Source organism: Protopterus annectens, chromosome 3.part0, assembly GCF_019279795.1.
Source record: "Protopterus annectens isolate FY-2018-M chromosome 3.part0, PAN1.0, whole genome shotgun sequence".
Lineage (NCBI taxonomy): Eukaryota > Metazoa > Chordata > Ceratodontiformes > Protopteridae > Protopterus > Protopterus annectens.
The window spans coordinates 553898922-553918612 of record NC_056731.1 but is presented as its reverse complement, the minus strand read 5'-3'; the positions used below and the strand labels follow the sequence as shown (position 1 = coordinate 553918612).

The 19691-nt window shown below is 41.2% G+C and overlaps 1 protein-coding gene across 4 annotated transcripts in view; it reads right to left on the bottom strand.

Annotated features, from left to right (window-relative positions):
- Positions 1 to 1700: 1700 nt before the first annotated feature.
- Positions 1701 to 19691, bottom strand: part of LOC122796474 (tRNA selenocysteine 1-associated protein 1-like) — a 632772-nt gene continuing 614781 nt past the window's right edge. For 3 of the 4 annotated variants that reach the window (XM_044064978.1, XM_044064977.1, XM_044064979.1), the window contains one exon: positions 1701 to 2616. In XM_044064978.1, the coding sequence (XP_043920913.1) occupies positions 2480 to 2616 (137 nt within the window). In that variant the 3' untranslated portion in view covers positions 1701 to 2479. The remainder of the gene's footprint in view (positions 2617 to 19691) is intronic. The other variant, XR_006363980.1, reaches the window with a different exon arrangement.

Below are 19691 nucleotides of genomic sequence, written 5' to 3'. Positions count from 1 at the left end.
CATTTCCTGGACACTGGTTTCGGTAGGTAGTTCGGTAACCGACTCAGCCGGGGGCTCCTGGGCCGCGGTGGTCGATTGAATGGTTTCGGAAGAAGGAATCTCCGTGGACTCAGTTTCGGCCGAAACAGAGACACTCGCGGTAGGCTTTACCGTGGTTTCAGCCGAAACCGCGGGCCGCGAGTGTCGGTCCTTGTCCTTCCGTTTTTTCACTAAATGCGAAGTCGGAGTTTCCGACGGCATTTTATATGCAAAAGTGGCCCCAAAAAATTCCTCTGCAAACTCCGACCGACGTCTAAGAGTTCGTCAGTTGAAGGAAGCACAGGCAGAACAGGCCGATACATCGTGGTCTGGGCCTAAGCAAGGAAGGCAGAAGGAATGGAAATCCTTATGAGGTATCTGTTTCCCACAAGTTAAACAATTATTTACTTTGTCTGACATCGGCTGAGGCAAGAGAGAGTCCCCAACGGGGTACTTAGCTTTTTCGAAGTCTTCGGTAGCTGAATTCACTGGATCTGACCGACCGGCACTTGCGAACAGCTTCTGCTTCGGGCACCACGCGGCAAGAAAGACTGGGGAAAATGGCGTCGGCTGATGCTTTTATACCCCAGACGCTCTGACGTCAGGGAAAATGCGACATCAGCCGAGGCCAGACCCAGACTTTGGAATCCAGCCGACCGAAGGGCTGCCTGAGGCAGGACAACCCATATGTTATGACTGCAGATGCATCCTTGAAGGACATCACATAAATGTCCCAATGTTTACTTGTTTGGTCCATCTCCCTGTGTTACATACATGCAAAATATAAGGTCTAAAACTATCATGTTGTTGTTGTTGTTGTTGTTGTTGTGTCTTTCGGCTTTTCCCGGTTAGGGGTCGCCACAGCGGATCTCCGGTCCGGTAATGATTGGCAGTAGATTTATACGTGCAGAGTTGCCAGCCCTGATGCACAACCTTCAACAAAGGCACGCCCATTCACATGTCTCCACACAGAAGACGCTTTAGCTGAGAATCGAACAGGACGTCTTACTGTGAGGCGACAACGCTACCGCAGCTACAACTACCATGGGGACATAAAAAACATTAAGAACCTTACAACTCAAAAGCACAGTAAGCACCTTTTAACCTATCAGTTTTGTTGCAGGGTGTTTTTTGGATTACAAAATCAGTAAATATTGTCAGTTATAGTATTCATCACTTAACAATATTCCTTCTCTATATTATTCATTTTATCTGTGACTCAAAATACGGAAACAATACCGATGGGATACTGTTTTCAAACATTAACTATATGAAAAATATTCAGGCTGTTTTATAGCCTTTTCTAAACAGTGATCACTACACAACAATCAGCAACACTGCACATCAACATCCTTTTTCATTCGTCTTACCATCTCAATCAAGTTGTATCTATTCTTTTCACTAGCAACATCAGTTGTCAACATAATTGTAATCCTGGATAGCACAGACAGGAAACAATACCATAGTTCTGAAAAGTTAAATAACTGCAATTTCTGAAGCAAATCCTTATGGAATTTTCCATGCTGTTTTACTGAAATGCATGTGGGATGCATTTCACAAAATAAAATAAAACAATACAGAAATTAAAGAAATGCTATGTAGAAGGACATGGTTCATAAAGTATTGCAGCATGCAAAATATTTTACAATTATATTTAAAATAAATCACACTAAGCTAGAATGACCAGTGTTGGATACAATTTTATACAGAAATTAAGACAGAAATGAGAATTTCAGTCACACTGTGACCGCATCCTTTCAGACCAAAAATATTATACTTTTTTATTTATAACAAAGTCCAGATAATTGTCTCATTTTTACTGTAACTGTGGATATTTTTTATTCTGGATCCATGTGCAAACACTATCAAAATGAAATTAAGACAGTTTGTCAGGCAGCACTTCAGTTCTGTAGCCTATGGTACAAGGCAAGATTCCATCACGGAAGATGATTTAAAAGACATAAGTCCAAGATCTATAAGAAATGATCTGCTCCTTCATCCACCACAGTTATACTGTTTTAAGTTCCACTGCATTGGAAGGAGAAGAAGACATAAAAAATAAGTTTTTTTCAGTGTATCATGCAGACAACTGAGGCACACAGTGACACCACTTCTAAGTTTGCTATTCAGATGAAAAGTGGTGACCATAAGCTGACTGACACTTCAGGTGTACTGGCATTAATGCAAGTCCTGTTATACGAAACCTACAGAGAACAGCCTCTCCAAACACAACTGATAATTTCAAATAATATGCGCAGAAAAAATTACTCCTCCAGATGTGAATGCCAGGCTTGCAGCATTGAATATTTAGTGAAGATGCATAGACAGTAGCAGCTGCAAAGTATCTTTAAACTTCTTACCAAGCACCTAGAAATTCCTCTCTGAATGAAAGTGTCTACATGACAAACATTTCACAGGAAAATAAAATGCTCTTCTGAAATTTTTCATGTGAAATTGTTCTTTAAACTTTAGCTGGAATTTTAGATGTTGCAGAATCTAATGGCTGCCAGTGGCAGCTTATGAGTGAATCATAGAGTTCTTCACTTTTTGCAATAAATTTTCTGTTTGTTTCTTCTGCATCCACAAAGACATCAGGATCTGTAATTTACAACATTCCATTAGTAAGTACAGAAATTATGATTTAAGAATTAGCTATAGCAAATGCTTTATTACAAGTTTTCTGTTATCAAAAATATACATGTTAAAATTACATATATGAGATAAAGAAAAACCAGGACAAAAAGATATCAGCAATTTTATTCCGTTATCACTATGAGATTCCACAAACTAAGAGCATATCGTTATCTTTCCGTTTAACACAGACTGACATCATCTGAAATATTTACAGTAGCAGAGTGCAAAACCTCCTCCATCCTTTTCTTGCAATTATGAACAAACCTTTCCATTCTCCTTGGGGCTAGCTTTCGAAAGCTTTGGAGAAGTGCAGTAGACAGCCTCTTTCAATCCTATTCTCATTACTCTGCAGTGACGTTTTCTCCCCTGGGATGATGTCATCTTAGGAGAGTGGGTTTGCCTAGATTACACCTTGCAAAGCAGAGGTACTGAATTGCCAGGAATCCCATCTCTCTATCAGCAATTAATGAGATTCTTTAACATACAATGCTAATAAATCTCATTACCTATTTCAAGCATAGGGTAAATGTGCCTGAGGACCCAGCAGCTAAAACTCTCAGGCATAAGAACTCCACCTGTATGGCAGAACTGATACTGTGAGCAGGAAGCTTACGTGAAGTACCAGGTCTGCAACATAGGTGAAGTAGCATGGCCATAGGCTGCCAAGCACTCAAACTTCATTTAATGGATGGACTGGTGAATGCTAGCACAACAGCCAGTGCAGCCCTCATACCTGCATTCACCCCATCCATAACAAGGAACAGACACAGAGGGACACTAGCTAACCAGGGAATTAAAGGTATTTTTAACTAGAAGGACATTGTATGCTATTTCCATTGGAATTCCGGGATGGCTTGCACTACACCCAAACTGTGCATATGGGTGAGCCCCAGCTTCTTCGCATTGGCTCCCATACAATGTAATACAACTGGGGGCTGGTGTGGCATTTATGAGGTCCACAGCAAGTGGCATAATAGGGGCCCCTCCTTGGATATTTCCAGTCTGAGCATCACCTCATTACTTCCACCTCTCCTAAGCAACCTAAGAGCTCATCCCAAAAAGCATTAGGAGTAGTACACATAGACTGAAATACTATTAAAATGGTCTTACATTATTAAAGGCCTGCAAATCACACCAATTTGGCCCATACCACAGTGGGCATTCATGACAACTGGTATTTAACTGCAATGACGACGATGCATAGGATCACAGGAGGTTATTAGGCTAACAGCTCCAGGACCCTTACAAGCCTAGCCAAGTTCAACCTGTGTTCTCAAGGGTGTCTGGTTCAAGCAGACAGTAAAATCAGCACCTATTGTCCCCGTCCAAGACAGACACAGGTGGAACCCCCAGGGTGAATTTCTGGTTACCTACCCAGTCGCCCAAATTATGTTTAAATAGGGCCAATGAGGGGCTTTGTTAAACATGAATAGAAAGCTTGTTCCAAAGGTGGAGCATCCTCTGTGAGACAAGTCTGTCTCTCCACATTATAATAACTCTATGAGCTGGCATTAGGTCCACTGCTTTTCCCCGTACACATTCAACAGTTCTCTGTCTTGTGTTTCCTCCCATCCTGACCTCTCTACATCACACAAATTACTTTTTTCTTCCTTTTACCACACAACGCCTTACTCTTCATCTTTTTCAGGTGTCATGGTTTTCCAGATGCTCTACGAAGCAGTTTAAAGCTTTCATTTTGCAAAAAAAACCCTTTTCCATCCAATGACAGCTTGAGCAAAAATAATGACCAAGAAAAAAAACTCAGTTCTACTGTGCAACTCTACTTTTCCTTTAAATCTTTCAATGCATCATACCTGGTCAAGAATGCATAGCAATAACTGGGTAGAAGATAAATGGATTAAGCAGAGGATCTGTGGACCTGCTGGGAGTTATAGATGCAATAAACTGCACGCTAGAGCATTTTTTGAACTTTTGATCAAGTGATGGCCCGAACAAAAATTATGAGTAAAGAAAGAAATTCAGTCTAATTTTTTTTTTTCAAGAAAGAAATAAGTTGTGTACAAGACTTATGGTTCATTGCTGAGAAAACAGCAGCTTACAATAAACTGAGAAGACAAAGGTCTGAGGATAAATACATTTTGGGAATATTGCTTCTTCTCTATCCCAATCCCGCCCAAAAAGTCACCTTCTGCGCATCCCTCTGGTGTAACATTGGTATGAAAGTAAGGTCATAAATGGCTACAGTTATATACTTAAAATGACTGCTGTCATACACAGCATGACTCCTCACCCCATGCTCAAAAGACAACCACCTTCTGTATACCTGTCTGATGTCAGGCTACAGTACAACCAAAAGAACAAATGCAACACAGCAACATATTCAACCTGTTACTGTCAGATGAGCTTACCTCATATGCCTCCTTATCCCCTACCCCCAAAAAAGATATTCAACCTGTATAAGCGTATGATGATTTCAACCACACAATACACTGCCCTTACACAATGTGTCCTTTTGTACACCACTGAGATCAGTGAAGAAGAGTAAAAAAATTACAATCACAATGTTTCCAGTCTCTGCTATTTGTAGGAAAGTTAAAGAAATAATGACAACACTGTGATCTGCAACCATACAAGCTACAGCAACCTTCTGTGCATATTTCTGAGGTTTGACTGAAAAGTAAAGAAATAATTAGCACACTATTCTCAGTCCCCAAACCTACAACAATAATCGATGTACACCTCTGAGCATGGCCAGTTTTAAAACAGGTGGGGTTAAGGACAATGGCTACCATTAAGCCCATATATCATAACACACACACACACACACACACACACACACACACACACACACACACACACACACACACACACACACGCGCACACACACGCACACACACACACACACACGCGCACACACACACGCGCACACACACACACGCACACACACGCACACACACACACACACACACACACACACGCGCACACACGCACACACACACACACACACACACACACACACACACACACACACACACACACACACACACACAAGCACACGCACACAAGCACACGCACACAAGCACACGCACATACAAACACACGCACACACAAACACACCCATGACAAATTGAGTTTCATCACAAGACGCACATGTGGACTTTCCAAGATGTCTGCAAACAGATTAACATATTAACTTCAGCTTTCTAGTGTGAAAAAAATAACTGAAAGACAAGGGCCAGCCAGGAGCACTCACATTTAGTAAATTTAGTTACTGGCAAGTAAGTACACTGTCTGGATGCCACCTAAGAAGAAACTAAGAGTATGAAAGAAAATCGGCTAGAAAAAGGGAAAAGAAAACACTAACTGGGAAGAATCCTGCAGCTGTTCAGCCAAAAGCAGTTTAAGCTCCACCTTTGGTGCAAGACACGGTTTCCAATAATCTAGAGGGAAAAAAAGTCAAATGTGCTTAGAGACGATTAAAATATGAAACAATGAAGGAGTGTATTTATTTTATTTTACATTTATTGACCAGGATAGTCCGACTGGATATATGTCCATTTTCAGCAGAGGCCCAGGGAGAAAAGCTCCACATACCAAAAAAGAGACAGTACATATGAGTGATTAACTCAGGCAGACATGTTTAGAAAAATATAGACAAAGGATACAGGCAGATATCAATATACACAATGTGCAGACTTACATCTGATTGGCAAAGACGCAACAGAAAATGTGAACATAGAATACAATCAGATCTCATAATTCACAATGCTTAGACATTCAAATGCTATGAGGCATAGATACTTGGCTAAACAGCAGGTTGGGTAGCAAGACATGTATTAGTGAAGTTATTAGTCAGGTTTAGAACAAGAGCCAATTAGATGTGAAGTTTTTTTTAGTTCTCTTAAATAGGGGTAGTGAGGTTTCCTTGGTAACTGTAGTAGGGAGCAGATTCCAGATTTTACCAGTTGAGTTGGCAAATATAGCATCGCCTGCAGAGATGTTGGATTTTTGGGTCAGTATCATTAGTTTATCAGCTGAGCATAATGGCCTGGGGGCAACTATGAGGGGTGAGAATATTTCTGAGGGCAGGGGTGATATGTTGATGGAGTACTTTACGCACTACTATAAGCTGGTTGAACTGTAGAAGGGTAGGATACTCTAGCCATCCCAGTGCTTTGAGATTCTGGCAATGATGGGTCCTAAAAGCCATGGCAGTAGCGAATCTGGCTATAGGATTGTAACATCCTGATAATTTATCGGTTTTGGATAGGTTGGTGAGTACAGGGGAGGCATACATAAGGGTAGAGAGGAGGTGTAATCTTTCAATAGCTGCCCTAGCTAGGAGGGTGAGGAAAGGTTTGGCTCTGTACAGACAGCCAAGTTTTTTGTTGAAGGACTTAGTGTGATTGACATGTTTATTAAATTTAAGGCTGTCGTCTACTGTTACACCTAGAAGCTTTGTATGGTCATCAAGAGAGATAATGGTGTCATTGCTAGATTTGATGTTGAAGGAAGGAGGGGAAATTCTACAGTTAGGGGAGAAAAGTAGTAGCTTGGTTTTGTTAGGATTTAGAAGCAGGCAGTGATTAGCTAGCCATGTTTCTACCATGCTAAAAGTGGTCTGGGTGAGGGTTAGAAGTTGTGTAGGAGAGGAGGCGGAGCATATTAGCATTGAGTCATCTGCATATTGGATGCAGGTGGCTCCTGGGATTGTGGTGTGCAAATCATTGATAAAGATAGAGAAAAGAAGGGGACCTGGTATGGACCCTTGTGGGACACCTAGGGTTAGAGGAAGTTGGGATCACAGCTTGTTCTGCCATAAAACAGCCTGCTGTCTACCGTTTAGGTAGGAGTGAAACCATTGTATTGTGTGTTGGTCTAAACCGATGGTTTGTAGGGTACTGAGCAGTAGCTGATGGTTGACCATATCGAAAGATTTTGAGAGATCTAGGAAGAGTGCTGAAGATAGTTTGTTGTTGTTACGATGAAGATTGATGACATTAGAGAAAGACAGAAGAGCCATGGTCGTACTGTGAAATGGCCTAAAGCTGTGCTGAGAGTCGGCAAGCTTTCTGTTTTGAATAAGAAAGTGCATGATTTGTTTGTGTATGCATCTTTTCATGATTTTAGCTAGTGGTGAAAGAATGGCTATAGGTCTAAAGTTAGATAATTATGTGGAACTTCCTCCTTTATGGAGAGGTATAACGTGATATTTTCCATATTGCTGAGATGGATCTGTTGATCAGAATAGAAATGGGAAGTGATCAACTCAAACAACAAAGGGCTGGAAAGATTGGAAGAAGCTATAAAGAGATATTCAGGTGAGCTGGTAAGATTGCAAAAATTAGAGATCGAAATGAAAAGAGGCTGGCTAAGTATGAGACTTCAAAGAGAGATCCATCATGGGCAGAGTATGCAGGGAAAAACAAAAGATTTTCTGTTGTAGCAGGGGAAACTACAAGGAACAGATTCAATTAATGTTATGACCACAAATAAGCAACTGGACTGGTATTCCACAGTGGGAACTATTAATTAAAAGGGAACACTGTGTGTAAGCTCCAAATCTGGCCATGAGAAAGCAGTCAAGATCTGGATTAGTACATATGTAAATGTACCAGCAGAAAGAGTTGAACCTGACAAAACAGTGAAAAAAGTGTTAAAAGCTGGAGTCAGCAAAGTGTGAAAAATGATTATTCACTGTACACCATTCAAAAGAGAATTAAATTTATTCCAGCAATCAGGGAATAGAGAGAATCAGGTGTGAGATTCATGCTGCTGCTTTCAGAATATTTCTTTCTGGAGAATCAAATTCATTTTTTGATGCAGAACAGGCTAAGGAGGAAATACTAAAGTATGTTAAAGTATGTCCAACAAGAAATGAGCCATCAAGCAGAAAGTGATTCTGCTTCTCATTTTTCTGAAAATACAGCACACACACACATACTTTGCTAGTAAAACCTTTTCCACAGTTCCACAGTGAAATGCTTCAAACTGAGAGAGAGAAAAGCAAGGGGAGTCTACTAGAAGAATCAGGATTAGCTTGGAATTGAATTAGAACCTAGAGTTGGGATACAGAAATGAACAGGAAGACCACCAACATGTGAATTAGTGAATAAATGAAAGCCTGCAAAGCATCAACCACATTTGTGAAATATAGTTGTATCTAAATGAGTGCAAAAAGTGGACTTTTGTTGACTTTGTTAAACTTGTGGGGAACTGAAAGGCATTTGCTTCACTTCACATTATTAATGTTTGGAAGGGCACTGAGGGGGGTGGGGGGAGAAAAAGGGTAACTAAGTAAAACAATTTTCCTTCTTAACAGTTTTTCTATGAAACTTTTCACGTTTTCTAGTACAGTATTTTTAGTTGTTCTTGAATGTGATAGCGATACTAAACTAAACAGATGACTTTTTCCTCTTTCTTCTTTTTTCAGTATTAAGAAATGTAGGCATCACAATATAAAAACTGAAAAAAGACTAAACATTAATGTGCTTAAATTAAGAGGCTGTAATCTTGGGTTGTCGAGGTGGGGGACGGTATGCTTAACTACACAAATAATAATATGTGTCGAGCTGACATGTTGTCTCACTTTTGCATAGCTGAATGTACGGATTAAGACCCTGGGCTTAATATAACAAAATGTTTTAAGAGGAAACAAGTAAGAAAACACTGAATACAGTTAAAAGTTTTCCTTTAGCAATAAATGTTTCAGCTTGCCTTTAGAAGCCTGCAGCTAAGGACTATTTTTTTTTCTTGTACATTTACATAGATAGTGGAGACAAGCAGATAATAGGGCAATAAAAGCCAGTACAATGTTTGCAACAAGGCTAAAAGTTGTTTCTTTTCTTTCACATCTGTGCTGGGAATAAAGATAAAAATCAACAGACACCAATTACTGTAAGTTGAAGCAAAATAACATGCATGGATAACCTCAATTTTAGGTTATTTAAGGCCTATGTTTGCAGATATTTGTGACAACTGTTTCTATTAGGAGGATTAAACTTCATTATTTTGGCTGTTTGTGTTAAATTAAAAAGTTATTGGCATGCTCTGGATGTGTGTGTGTGTGTTTTTTTTTGATTGAGGGTTTTCATTAAAACACAAACTTGTAAAATGTGACAGGTTCCAATGCTGACAAAAAATGTATAAAAGATTAACCTGCTAAACTTTAGTGGGTGCATGTATCACAAAAGCTGGAAATAGACATTTAAAAAAAGCAGTGATATATAATAGGTGAGAATAAAGATTTCTTATCATAACAGAGGCACTTTCAATATTATCTTGGAATGTGAATATTCTCACAGGTATAAGCAAAAAAGAAAATATTGTTTAATCACACTGTGAAATGTAGAGTGCAAATAGCAATGCTACAGGAGACACATTTGGAAAGAGTACGGTTTTGATAAAGAAAACATTTCAGGCTGGATATTCAACAGACTATCAGGGACAAAGAAAAAGAGAAGTACTTCTATTAATTGCTAGAGGAACTGCAATAGTGATATAAGAAGGGGAAAAATATAATAACAGCAGATTTCTGGCAGTAAATGGAGTTTTCTGAATCACTAAGCTCACCGGATACTTCTTTAATTACCTAGGATCACAGTTTGACAATGGATCTGAGCCACTCCATGGCACATGAGGCTTCCAGTCCATTTAGTACAGCTTGTGCTAATAATCTGCTCTCTAAAAAAATAACTAGTAACTACTGTTATTTGCTACTGATTATGTGAACGTACATAAATATGACAGATATAGTTGGCTGCCTGCTCTGCTAGTCTCTTCTGTATTTTCTTTGCCTTTGATAGGAACGAGGCTATGTTTTTACACTATTTAGCATTTGTTGCTATGTTTTAAACTTGTTTTTCATTTCTTTCACCTTGAACCAAATTTACCTGATTTGCCACTGTTGCTGGTTTCTTGCTTAATCTACTGTTCCTTTTATGTCATTTCTGATATTCCAGTTCAGTGGTTTGGAACCTCATGGATTTTAGATGCATCAGGGTTTTGATATTCAAAGTGTATTTGTGACTGCCTCTTTTGTCACTGCTGTTTCTCACCTGTTTCAGAGTGCCAAGCCTTGATAACTGCATTTGGTCTGACATTTAACTCAAGTGGCTTCCAAGATGATTTTACATATTTCACTTGCATAAGTGGTCTAACAAATATAAACAAAAATTATTCCAGTTAAATAACTTAGAAACTATGTCTCCCTTGACCTGACCTCTATAAACTGCACTACAGCTGCTTCAGGATGCTTCTGGATCACTGTTGTATGTTGTTATATTGCTCACAACTCAAGGTAAGCTCTGTTACTGGAGGATTGCATAACTCCTGCAGATCAAGTGCCATATATTTTTGCTAACTGATGTTTAAATGCTCACATGTATAATTAAGCACGTGCAGTATATGCTGTTCAATGCCATTAATTCCTTTGGACTTTGGGATCACAACATGTCTTTTCCTCTTGCTCTGAGTGATAAAGTTGTGAAGAGTGCTAATTTACTGCCTGGTTACCTGAATTTGCTGCTTGGGAGCAGCATTTTGTTACGTTTATTCACAATGCAACCATGTATTATGACCGATCACATCTGTTGTTTCTACTAGCTCCACATTCTGAATTTTCTACTGGTTCTTTACACATTTTGTCATCATTTGGTTTCTGTTGGAACTACAGTTCTTTGTTTTTGATTCCTCTTATGCTTAACCAACAAAACATTGTCTGATATTTTTTTTGTTCTGTGCTCCAGTAGTCTGCAGTTTTTAGTTTCTGTTTATCTGAAACTAAATCCTTAGATGGAGATTGGACTTAATTTTTATTTTCCCTAGCAGTGGTACACTTTCATTACTAAGAATGAAACTGGAGATCACATCTGCTGTGCAATATAAAAAGACCATACTTTTTTTTTTTTTTTACTACTAATCACCAAAGTTGTCATTTTCTTTGATGTGTATGGCTATAGTTATCATTGTACTCTTTTACAATCAGTTTAATCATTGCTTTACTTGTCTTAACTTCAGACCTTTAATTAGACTCATCCATATATGTACCAGTTTAACTATACACTCAAATATCCGTTTGGCTGTGATAAATGACCAATCGTTTCAAGTCTGCTTAGTTGATCTATCACTCACCTGTGAATTACTACTTTTGTTCATTCCCTATTTCTAAAGCACAACTTTTGTGTGTTATATTGCAGTTTTTCTGCTACACACTCTTGCAGCCTATTGTTATGAAACCTTATTTTACTTATTAAATAAACAAACTGATCTTACTGATCACTCATTAACTGTTAACGCTCTGAAACATATATTGCCAGCCTGATTCTGATTATTTTCCTATTTTTACCATTAACAGGAGGCATTATACTACACTATTTTTTTTTCATTTTTAGTAAGCTTCAACACTGCTTTTTTACTTCAGTCTTTTTGCTCAGGGTTTATGGATTTTGAGTATCCTAAACCACAAAGACCTCCTAGACAAAGTACATGTAAGAAATACCCTCAGCAGCCCCAAACGCACTTTTTCAAAACACCCACATCAATGACAGAGCTACATCTCATTGAGCCTCTACCTCTAAGCCAATAAGGCAAATCACAACACTATCCAGCATTCTAGTCATTGGAGATGCCATTGTGAGACACACTGATGTCCCTCTCACCAGGCTGAGTAAGGAGAAGGTTACGGTCAGTTGCTTATAAGGGGCTAGGACCCGCCACTTTATGCATGCACTCAGGTCACTGGATTACAATTACCAATATGACTCAGTCATAGTCCATGTGGGAGTAAATGACCTCCCTCCCTAGACTATATGAAGAGACATCATAGAGCTTTTGGAATATGTGTCTCAGGCTGGCATGAACCTACCATTGAGCAACATTTTACCTTCTCCAAGGATGATGCCACAATACGAACAAAAGGTGACTGATTTTAATAACTGGCTTAGTTTCTGGTGTCATTCTAAGAGGGTACAATATTTATCAGCATGGAAGGAGATGGTCAACAGCCCACGCTGCTTTGTCAGGGATGGTCTATACCTCTCCCCTCCAGGCTTTCAAATATTAGCTAAAACATTGTCTTGCCCTTTAGTACCTTTTTTAAGCAATGCCAAATTGAAAGTACTTCCGACATAGCAAATCAAAACCAAGAAAATCTAAAGGTATTACTGCTCAATGCTGGGAGTCTAAACAAAAAACTCCACTCCCTGAAGCTCTCTTTACCCTAGAGAATGCTGATGTCTGTGTGGTCTCAGAGACGTGGTTTAAAGCCACTGACAGCACACCAACAATGCAAGGTTATAATGCCTTCCCCAAATTTAGACCAGTTACTTCACAGGCAGGGACTAAAGGTGGAGGTGTTGCTATTTACATCAAAAATAAATATACTTAAAGGCTGGTCAAAAAGGACAATACACTTGAGCTGATCCATGTTCAAATCACCATAGGTAAAATCCAATATCACTTCCTTGCATGCTATAGGTCCCCCTCTATGACCCAGGAAACCCACACCATGTATTTAAACTTATTAGAAACACTAACCATCCAACCTAATACCATATTCATGGGTGGCTTTAATTACCCCACTATTAACTGGGAATCCTATACATCAAAAGTACAGTTTTGTACCTACCATAAATGTAGATGTTCAAGTGTTCACCCTGCTGCAGTCATCACACTTGGGCTATCCTGCCGTCAGGCGGTCCCCGCAGTCGGCCGGAATTCCAAAGTCTTGGCCCGGCGTCAGTTGCTGTCGCTTCTTCCCTGACATCAGTGCGCCAGGGGTATATGTAATGCATCCTACGCCATTTTCTTCAGTTTTTCTTGCCCCAGATGTCAGGTGCCCCCAAAAAGGTGGTCTGTAATTAGTACCAAATTAAGCAATTTTTGCACAAACACAAAATCCCTCCAGCTATAAGCAAATACATCAGGAAGGTATTGTAGAGATTTTAGCCAGTTAGATCAGAGGGGATGGAGGGAGGGTAACCTGGACTGCAGCAGGGTGAACACTCGAACATCTACATTTATGGTAGGTACAAAACTGTACTATGTTCAGCGTGTTACCCTGCTGCAGTCATCACACTTGGGTAGAATCCCAAAGCTAAGGATGGGTGGAGGAGTTGTAGAGGGTTAGAGGAGGCTAGGAGGCCCTGCAGAACTGCAGTGGTGAAGCCAGCTCTAGTCTTAGAGCAAAGTGGTAAGTGATAGTGTTTGGTAAAGGTGTGTACTGAGTTCCAAGTTGCAGCTTCCAAAATCTCCTTGGTAGGAAACCCCCTGAGAAAGGCTGTGGATGTAGCTGTTGCCCTGGTAGAGTGGGGCCTAATGGTAGCAAGTACTGGTTTTCCATGATGGGTATAGCAAAAATGAATGCAATGTCTATTCCATTTGGAAATGGTCTGTTTTGATATGGCCTTCCCTTGTGAAGCTGTAGCATAGGATACAAAGAGCTGGTCAGATTTTCTGAAAGCCTTAGTTTTATCCAAGTAGTAACAAAGTTGCCTGTGAATGTCCAAGGAATGCAGTAGTCTTTCTCCTTTGTTCTGTGGTTTTGGGAAGAAGGTGGGTAAGTGGATGGCTTGATTTAAAGCCACACTGGAGACCACCTTAGGCATGAAGGAAGGATTACTTCGTAAAGACACTTTGTCTTGATGGAAAATGAGGAAAGGTTCCACTGCCATTAGTGCCTGCAGCTCCGAGACTCGTTTAGCTGAAGTTATTGCTAGCAGCAGGGCAGTCTTCCATGATAGAAACTGTAGATCTGCAGAGAAAGCTGGTTCAAAGGGAGGTAGCGTAAGTTTTTCCAGAACAAAATTGAGGTCCCATGTTGGTGTAGGTGCTCTCCTGGGGGGCCTAATATTTTTTGCCCCTCTGAGGAACTGCCTTAGAAGTGGATGCGAAAATAAGGGTGGATCCATGTTGTAGTGGGCTGAAATAGCTGATGCATGGATTTTAATGGAAGAAAAAGAAAGTCCTTTGTGCAACATCTCAGTTAAATACTGTAGAATCTGAGGCATGTGAGGCTAAAGTGTGTTTTGGCCTTTAGCTTGGTTCCAGGCGCAAAACCTTTTCCATTTATCCGAATAGGCCTTCCTGTTGCTGGGCCTCCTAGCTTCCAGAATAACATCCATAACTGCTTGGGAAAGAGGAGCTGGCTGGATGCTTAGGTGATTTGCCATGCAGCCAGATTTAAGGTTTTGAGCTGGCTGTGAAGAATCTGATTGTTTTGCTGTGTGAGCAAATGGGCAATTTGTGGTAAAATTCAAGGTGGGCCCTGGGCCATATTCCTCAATAGTGGGTACCAGTGCTGGCGTGGCCAGTCTGGGGCTATGAGTATCAGTCGTGGTTTCTCCTTTCTGACTTTCAGAAGCACCTTTGTGAGGAGAGGCAATGGAGGGAAGGCATATACTGTCAGGTTTTTCCAACTGAATGAGAGTGCGTCCACTTTCCAGGCTTGATGGCGAAGTGTCCTTGTACAAAATGTTGTTAGTTGGTAGTTTTGAGGACTGGCAAAAGTACAGTTTTGTACCTACCATAAATGTAGATGTTCGAGTGCTAATACAGCTGCAGTCATAACAGATGGGTTCTCCTGCCGTCAGGTGGGTCCTCGGTCGGCTGAATTCCAAAGTCTAGGTCTGGCATCAGTTGTCGTCGCTTCTTCCCTGACGTCAGTGCGACAGGGGTATAAAAGAACCAGCCGACGCCATTTTCTTCAGTCTTTCTTGCCCAAGATGTCAGGTGCCCCCAGAAGGAAGGCAATACATAAAATAATGTAATAATGCAATGCAATATAATCAAAAAACAGTAGTTGCAAGCAAATACACCATAAAAGAATACCCCTAGAGGGGAAGGTGGGAGGGAAACCTGGACTGCAGCTGTATTAGCACTCGAACATCTACATTTATGGTAGGTACAAAACTGTACTATGTTCATCGTGCATACAGCTGCAGTCATAACAGATGGGTAGAATCCCAAAGCTAAGAAAGGGGTGGTAGGCACTAGGTGGAGCCAAAATGCCCTACAAGACTGTAGTGGCAAAGCCTGCTCTAGACTTGGAGTATAATGGTAGGTTGTAGTGCTTAGAGAAGGTATGCACAGAACTCCAAGTGGCTGCTTCTAAAATATCCTTGGTAGGAACTCCTCTGAGGAAGGCTGCAGAGGTGGCTGTGGCCCTGGTGGAATGAGTTCTAATGCCTGTAGGTACAGTTTTGCCATGAAAGGAATAGCAAAGGCGTATGCAGTGGGCTATCCATTTTGAGATTGTCTGTTTGGATACGGACTTTCCTTGAGCTCCTACCGCATAGGCCACAAAAAGCTGTTCTGATTTTCTGAAAGGCTTTGTTCTGTCCAAATAATAACGCAGTTGTCTGTGGATGTCCAAGGAATGCAGCAATCTCTCCCCTTTGTTTTGAGGATTAGGATAAAAAGTAGGTAAATGTATGGCCTGATTTAAAGCTACCCTGGATACCACTTTAGGCATAAAGGACGGGTTGGTACGTAATGAAACTCTGTCCTGATGGAAGATGATGAAAGGCTGGACAGCCATAAGAGCCTGTAGTTCTGAAACTCTATGAGCTGAAGTGGTAGCCAGAAGGAAAGCGGTTTTCCAGGACAAATATTGTAAATCTGATGAGGCAGCTGGTTCAAAAGGGGGCAAAGTCAGTTTTTCCAGAATGAAATTAAGATCCCAAGCAGGTATTGGTTGTTTTCTTGGAGGTCTTAAATTCTTAGCCCTTCTGAGGAACTGTCTTAATAGAGGGTGAGAGAATAAAGGTGGATCAGTGTTGTATTCTGCAGAGATGGCTGAGGCATGGATTTTGATGGAGGAGAACGAAAGTCCACTGCTTAGCAGCTCGGCCAAATATTGTAGTATTTGAGGCAAATTCAGTTTTCCAGGGCACTGGCCCTTTTTCTCATTCCAAACACAAAAACGTTTCCATTTTGCAGAGTAAGCTTTTCTAGTTGATGGCCTTCTGGCCTCCAAAATGACATCCTGCACCTCCTTGGAGAGCAGGGCCTGCTGTGATGCTAAGGAATCTTCCATGCGGCTAGATTGAGTGTCTTCAGCTGACTGAAAAGTTTTGAAGCTGTGCTGAGTCAGAAGAAGAGGGATTAGAGGCAGGGTCCATGGTGGGGAATGCGTCAGGCTCCTTAGTAGTGGGTACCAGTGTTGCCTTGGCCAGTCCGGAGCAATGAGGATCATCTTTGGTCTGTCTGCTCTGGTCTTCAATAGGACTTTGGGCAGCAGAGGAAGAGGTGGGAAGGCATAAACTGTCATTGATGTCCAACTGAAAGAGAGAGCGTCCACTCTCCAGGCCTTTGGATGGAAGATCCTTGAGCAGAATTTTGTCAATTGATGACTTTTGTGGGAGGCAAAGAGATCTATGTCTGGCCTTCCCCATTCTTGGATTATTTCTGTAAAAACTTTTGGATGCAACTTCCATTCGTGTGGATCTGTCATGTTCCTGCTTAGGTTGTCTGCCAGTGTGTTTTCCTTGCCTGGCAAGTACTGTGCTTGTAGTTCCATTTGTAAGTCCATGGCCATGTTCCAAAGTGACATGGCCAGTCTGCATAAGGGATAAGAGTGTGTTCCTCCCTGCTTGTTTATGTACCACATAACAGTGGTGTTGTCTGTTCTTATCAATAGCCGACCTGGTTGTAGAAGGTCCCTGAAGGCTGTAATAGCATTTATCACTGCTAGCATTTCTTTTTGATTGATGTGAAGGTGCTTTTCTTTTTGGGTCCATTTGCCCTGAATGCACCGGTCTGTCATGTGCGCCCCCCCAGGCGTAGACCGAGGCGTCTGTTGTGATGACTTGATCTGCTTGAGGCCTGCTGAATGGAAGACCTGTGTTTGTTTGGCATGCTTGAGCCCACCACAGAAATTCCTTTTGCAGACATGGAATTAGTGGTATCATTGTTTCCAAACTGTGGCTGTGTTGAGACCATATGTTTTCTAGGTACCATTGTAGTTTTCTCATCTGCAGCTTTGCACATGGGATTAGTAAGATGCAAGATGCCATGAATCCCAGAGCCTGCAGGATTTTCCTTGCAGTCAGCCTGGTGCAATTTGCCACTGTTCTGAAATATTGAATTAGATGCCCCTGCTTCTCTGGCGTGAGGTAGGCCATCTGGGTGTTTGTGTCCAATTTGGCACCCAGGAAAATGATCTTCCGAGAGGGTATTAGTCTTGATTTCTCTTTGTTGACTGTGTATCCTAGAGAGTTTAATAACATTATTACATAAGCCAGATGTTTCAGAAGAATGTGCTTGCTGTCCGCTTGGATCAGGCAGTCGTCCAAATAAGGGTCTATTTGTATCCCTTGAAGTCTGCAGTAGGCAATTACTGATGCCAGGCATTTCGTGAATACTCTGGGCGCAGTAGATAAATCAAAGGGCAATGCAGAGAATTGATAATGTGTTGAACCTGCAAGAAATCTGAGGTATCTTCTGCAATTTTGTCTGATTGGGACATGCAGGTATGCCTCCTTGAGGTCCAATGTTACCAGCCAAGACTCCTTGCCCAGCATGGGAAGAAGTTGCTGTAGAGTGAGCATCTTGAATTTTGGTACGAGTAGGAATGTGTTTAGGATGGAAAGATCCAAAATAGGTCTCCAATCTTTGCCCTTCCTTGGCACCAGAAATAGCCTGGAATAAAATCCTTGACCTTGTTCGTGCGTAGGTACCTCTTGAATTGCTTTCATGTTTATAAGATCTGAAATTTGCTTTTGTGCCTCTGCCCTTTGATTGTGTGGCAGGTTTGGCATGCCTTTCATTTTTGGAAGGGTATGAAAATGGAATTTGCAGCCCCTGTTTATAATGTTGAGGATCCATTTGTCCTTTGTGACAATATGCCAATTTTTTGAGAATAGTGCCAGCTTTCCTCCTAAGGGAGCTGCCATTTGAGACCTGGTTGGCATGCAAAGGGGAAAGTCATTGGTTTTGCTTTCTGAAAGATTGCGAGTTGTCCTCACCACCTCTTTGTGTAGGAGCTTGCCATTGTCTGCCTCTGTACGAGCCTTGTGTTTGTCCTCTGACCCTCGGGCGCCTGTATCTGCCTCTTTGGGGTCTGTCTGTGGCAGGAAAGGACCAGTTTTTGGAAGGCCAATTTCTACTAAAACGTGGGGGTTGAACCTGCAGAAATTCTTTCACAGTTTGCATTGATTTAGCCTTTTCCTCCATTTTCCGTAATACTTCCTCAGCATTTGCCCCAAATAGTACATCCTTTTGAAGAGGGGCGTCTAGTAATTTAGCTTTGACATGATCAGGCAAGGCTTGTTCCTTGAGCCAGGCATGCCTATGTATGACTGAGCCTGTAACAGCAGCTCTACATGAGGCCTCTAGAGCATCAAAACCACATTGTAAGGTATGTTTACCCACTTGTTCTGCACTATGCATCAAATCCTGCAACTCCTTCATGTCTGGTTGTTCAGGTTGCGACATTTTACTTTTCAATTGAGATAACAGAAACTGTTGGTATTTTAGCATATGAAACTTTTAGTTATGTACTTACCATAACTTTGGATGTATGGGATCCATCTCGCCTACATTCATGACAGGTGGGTTCGGAGCCGATCCATCGGCTCCGACTCGGCAACTTATATACTAGCACAAAGTCTCTCATTGGCTGGGCTATACCCTATCCCAGGATGCACTACACCTGCTTCCCCAGATCTTGTTTGTTCGCTTTCATACACCCATGTAAACACAGAGACACTATAAGTCACTATAACCAACTAAAGTTCTTCAAGAAAGAACGCCAAGAAAAAGTGACTACATCGCCTCTAAATCCAAATGGCAGGGGGAAGGAGGGTGGGTACTTATGAATGTAGGCGAGATGGATCCCATACATCCAAAGTTATGGTAAGTACATAACTAAAAGATGTAATGGGATCCTATCTCGCCTACATTCATGACAGGTGGGACAGCGTCCCTAGCACCTACATCCCGGGTGGCTCATTGGAACACACTCCTGAGAACCGTGGAACCAAAGGAAGCTCTGCCTCGAGAAACCACATCCAATTTGTAATGAGAAATAAAAGTGTGCAGAGAAGTCCAGGTTGCCGCAGCACAAATATCATCTATGG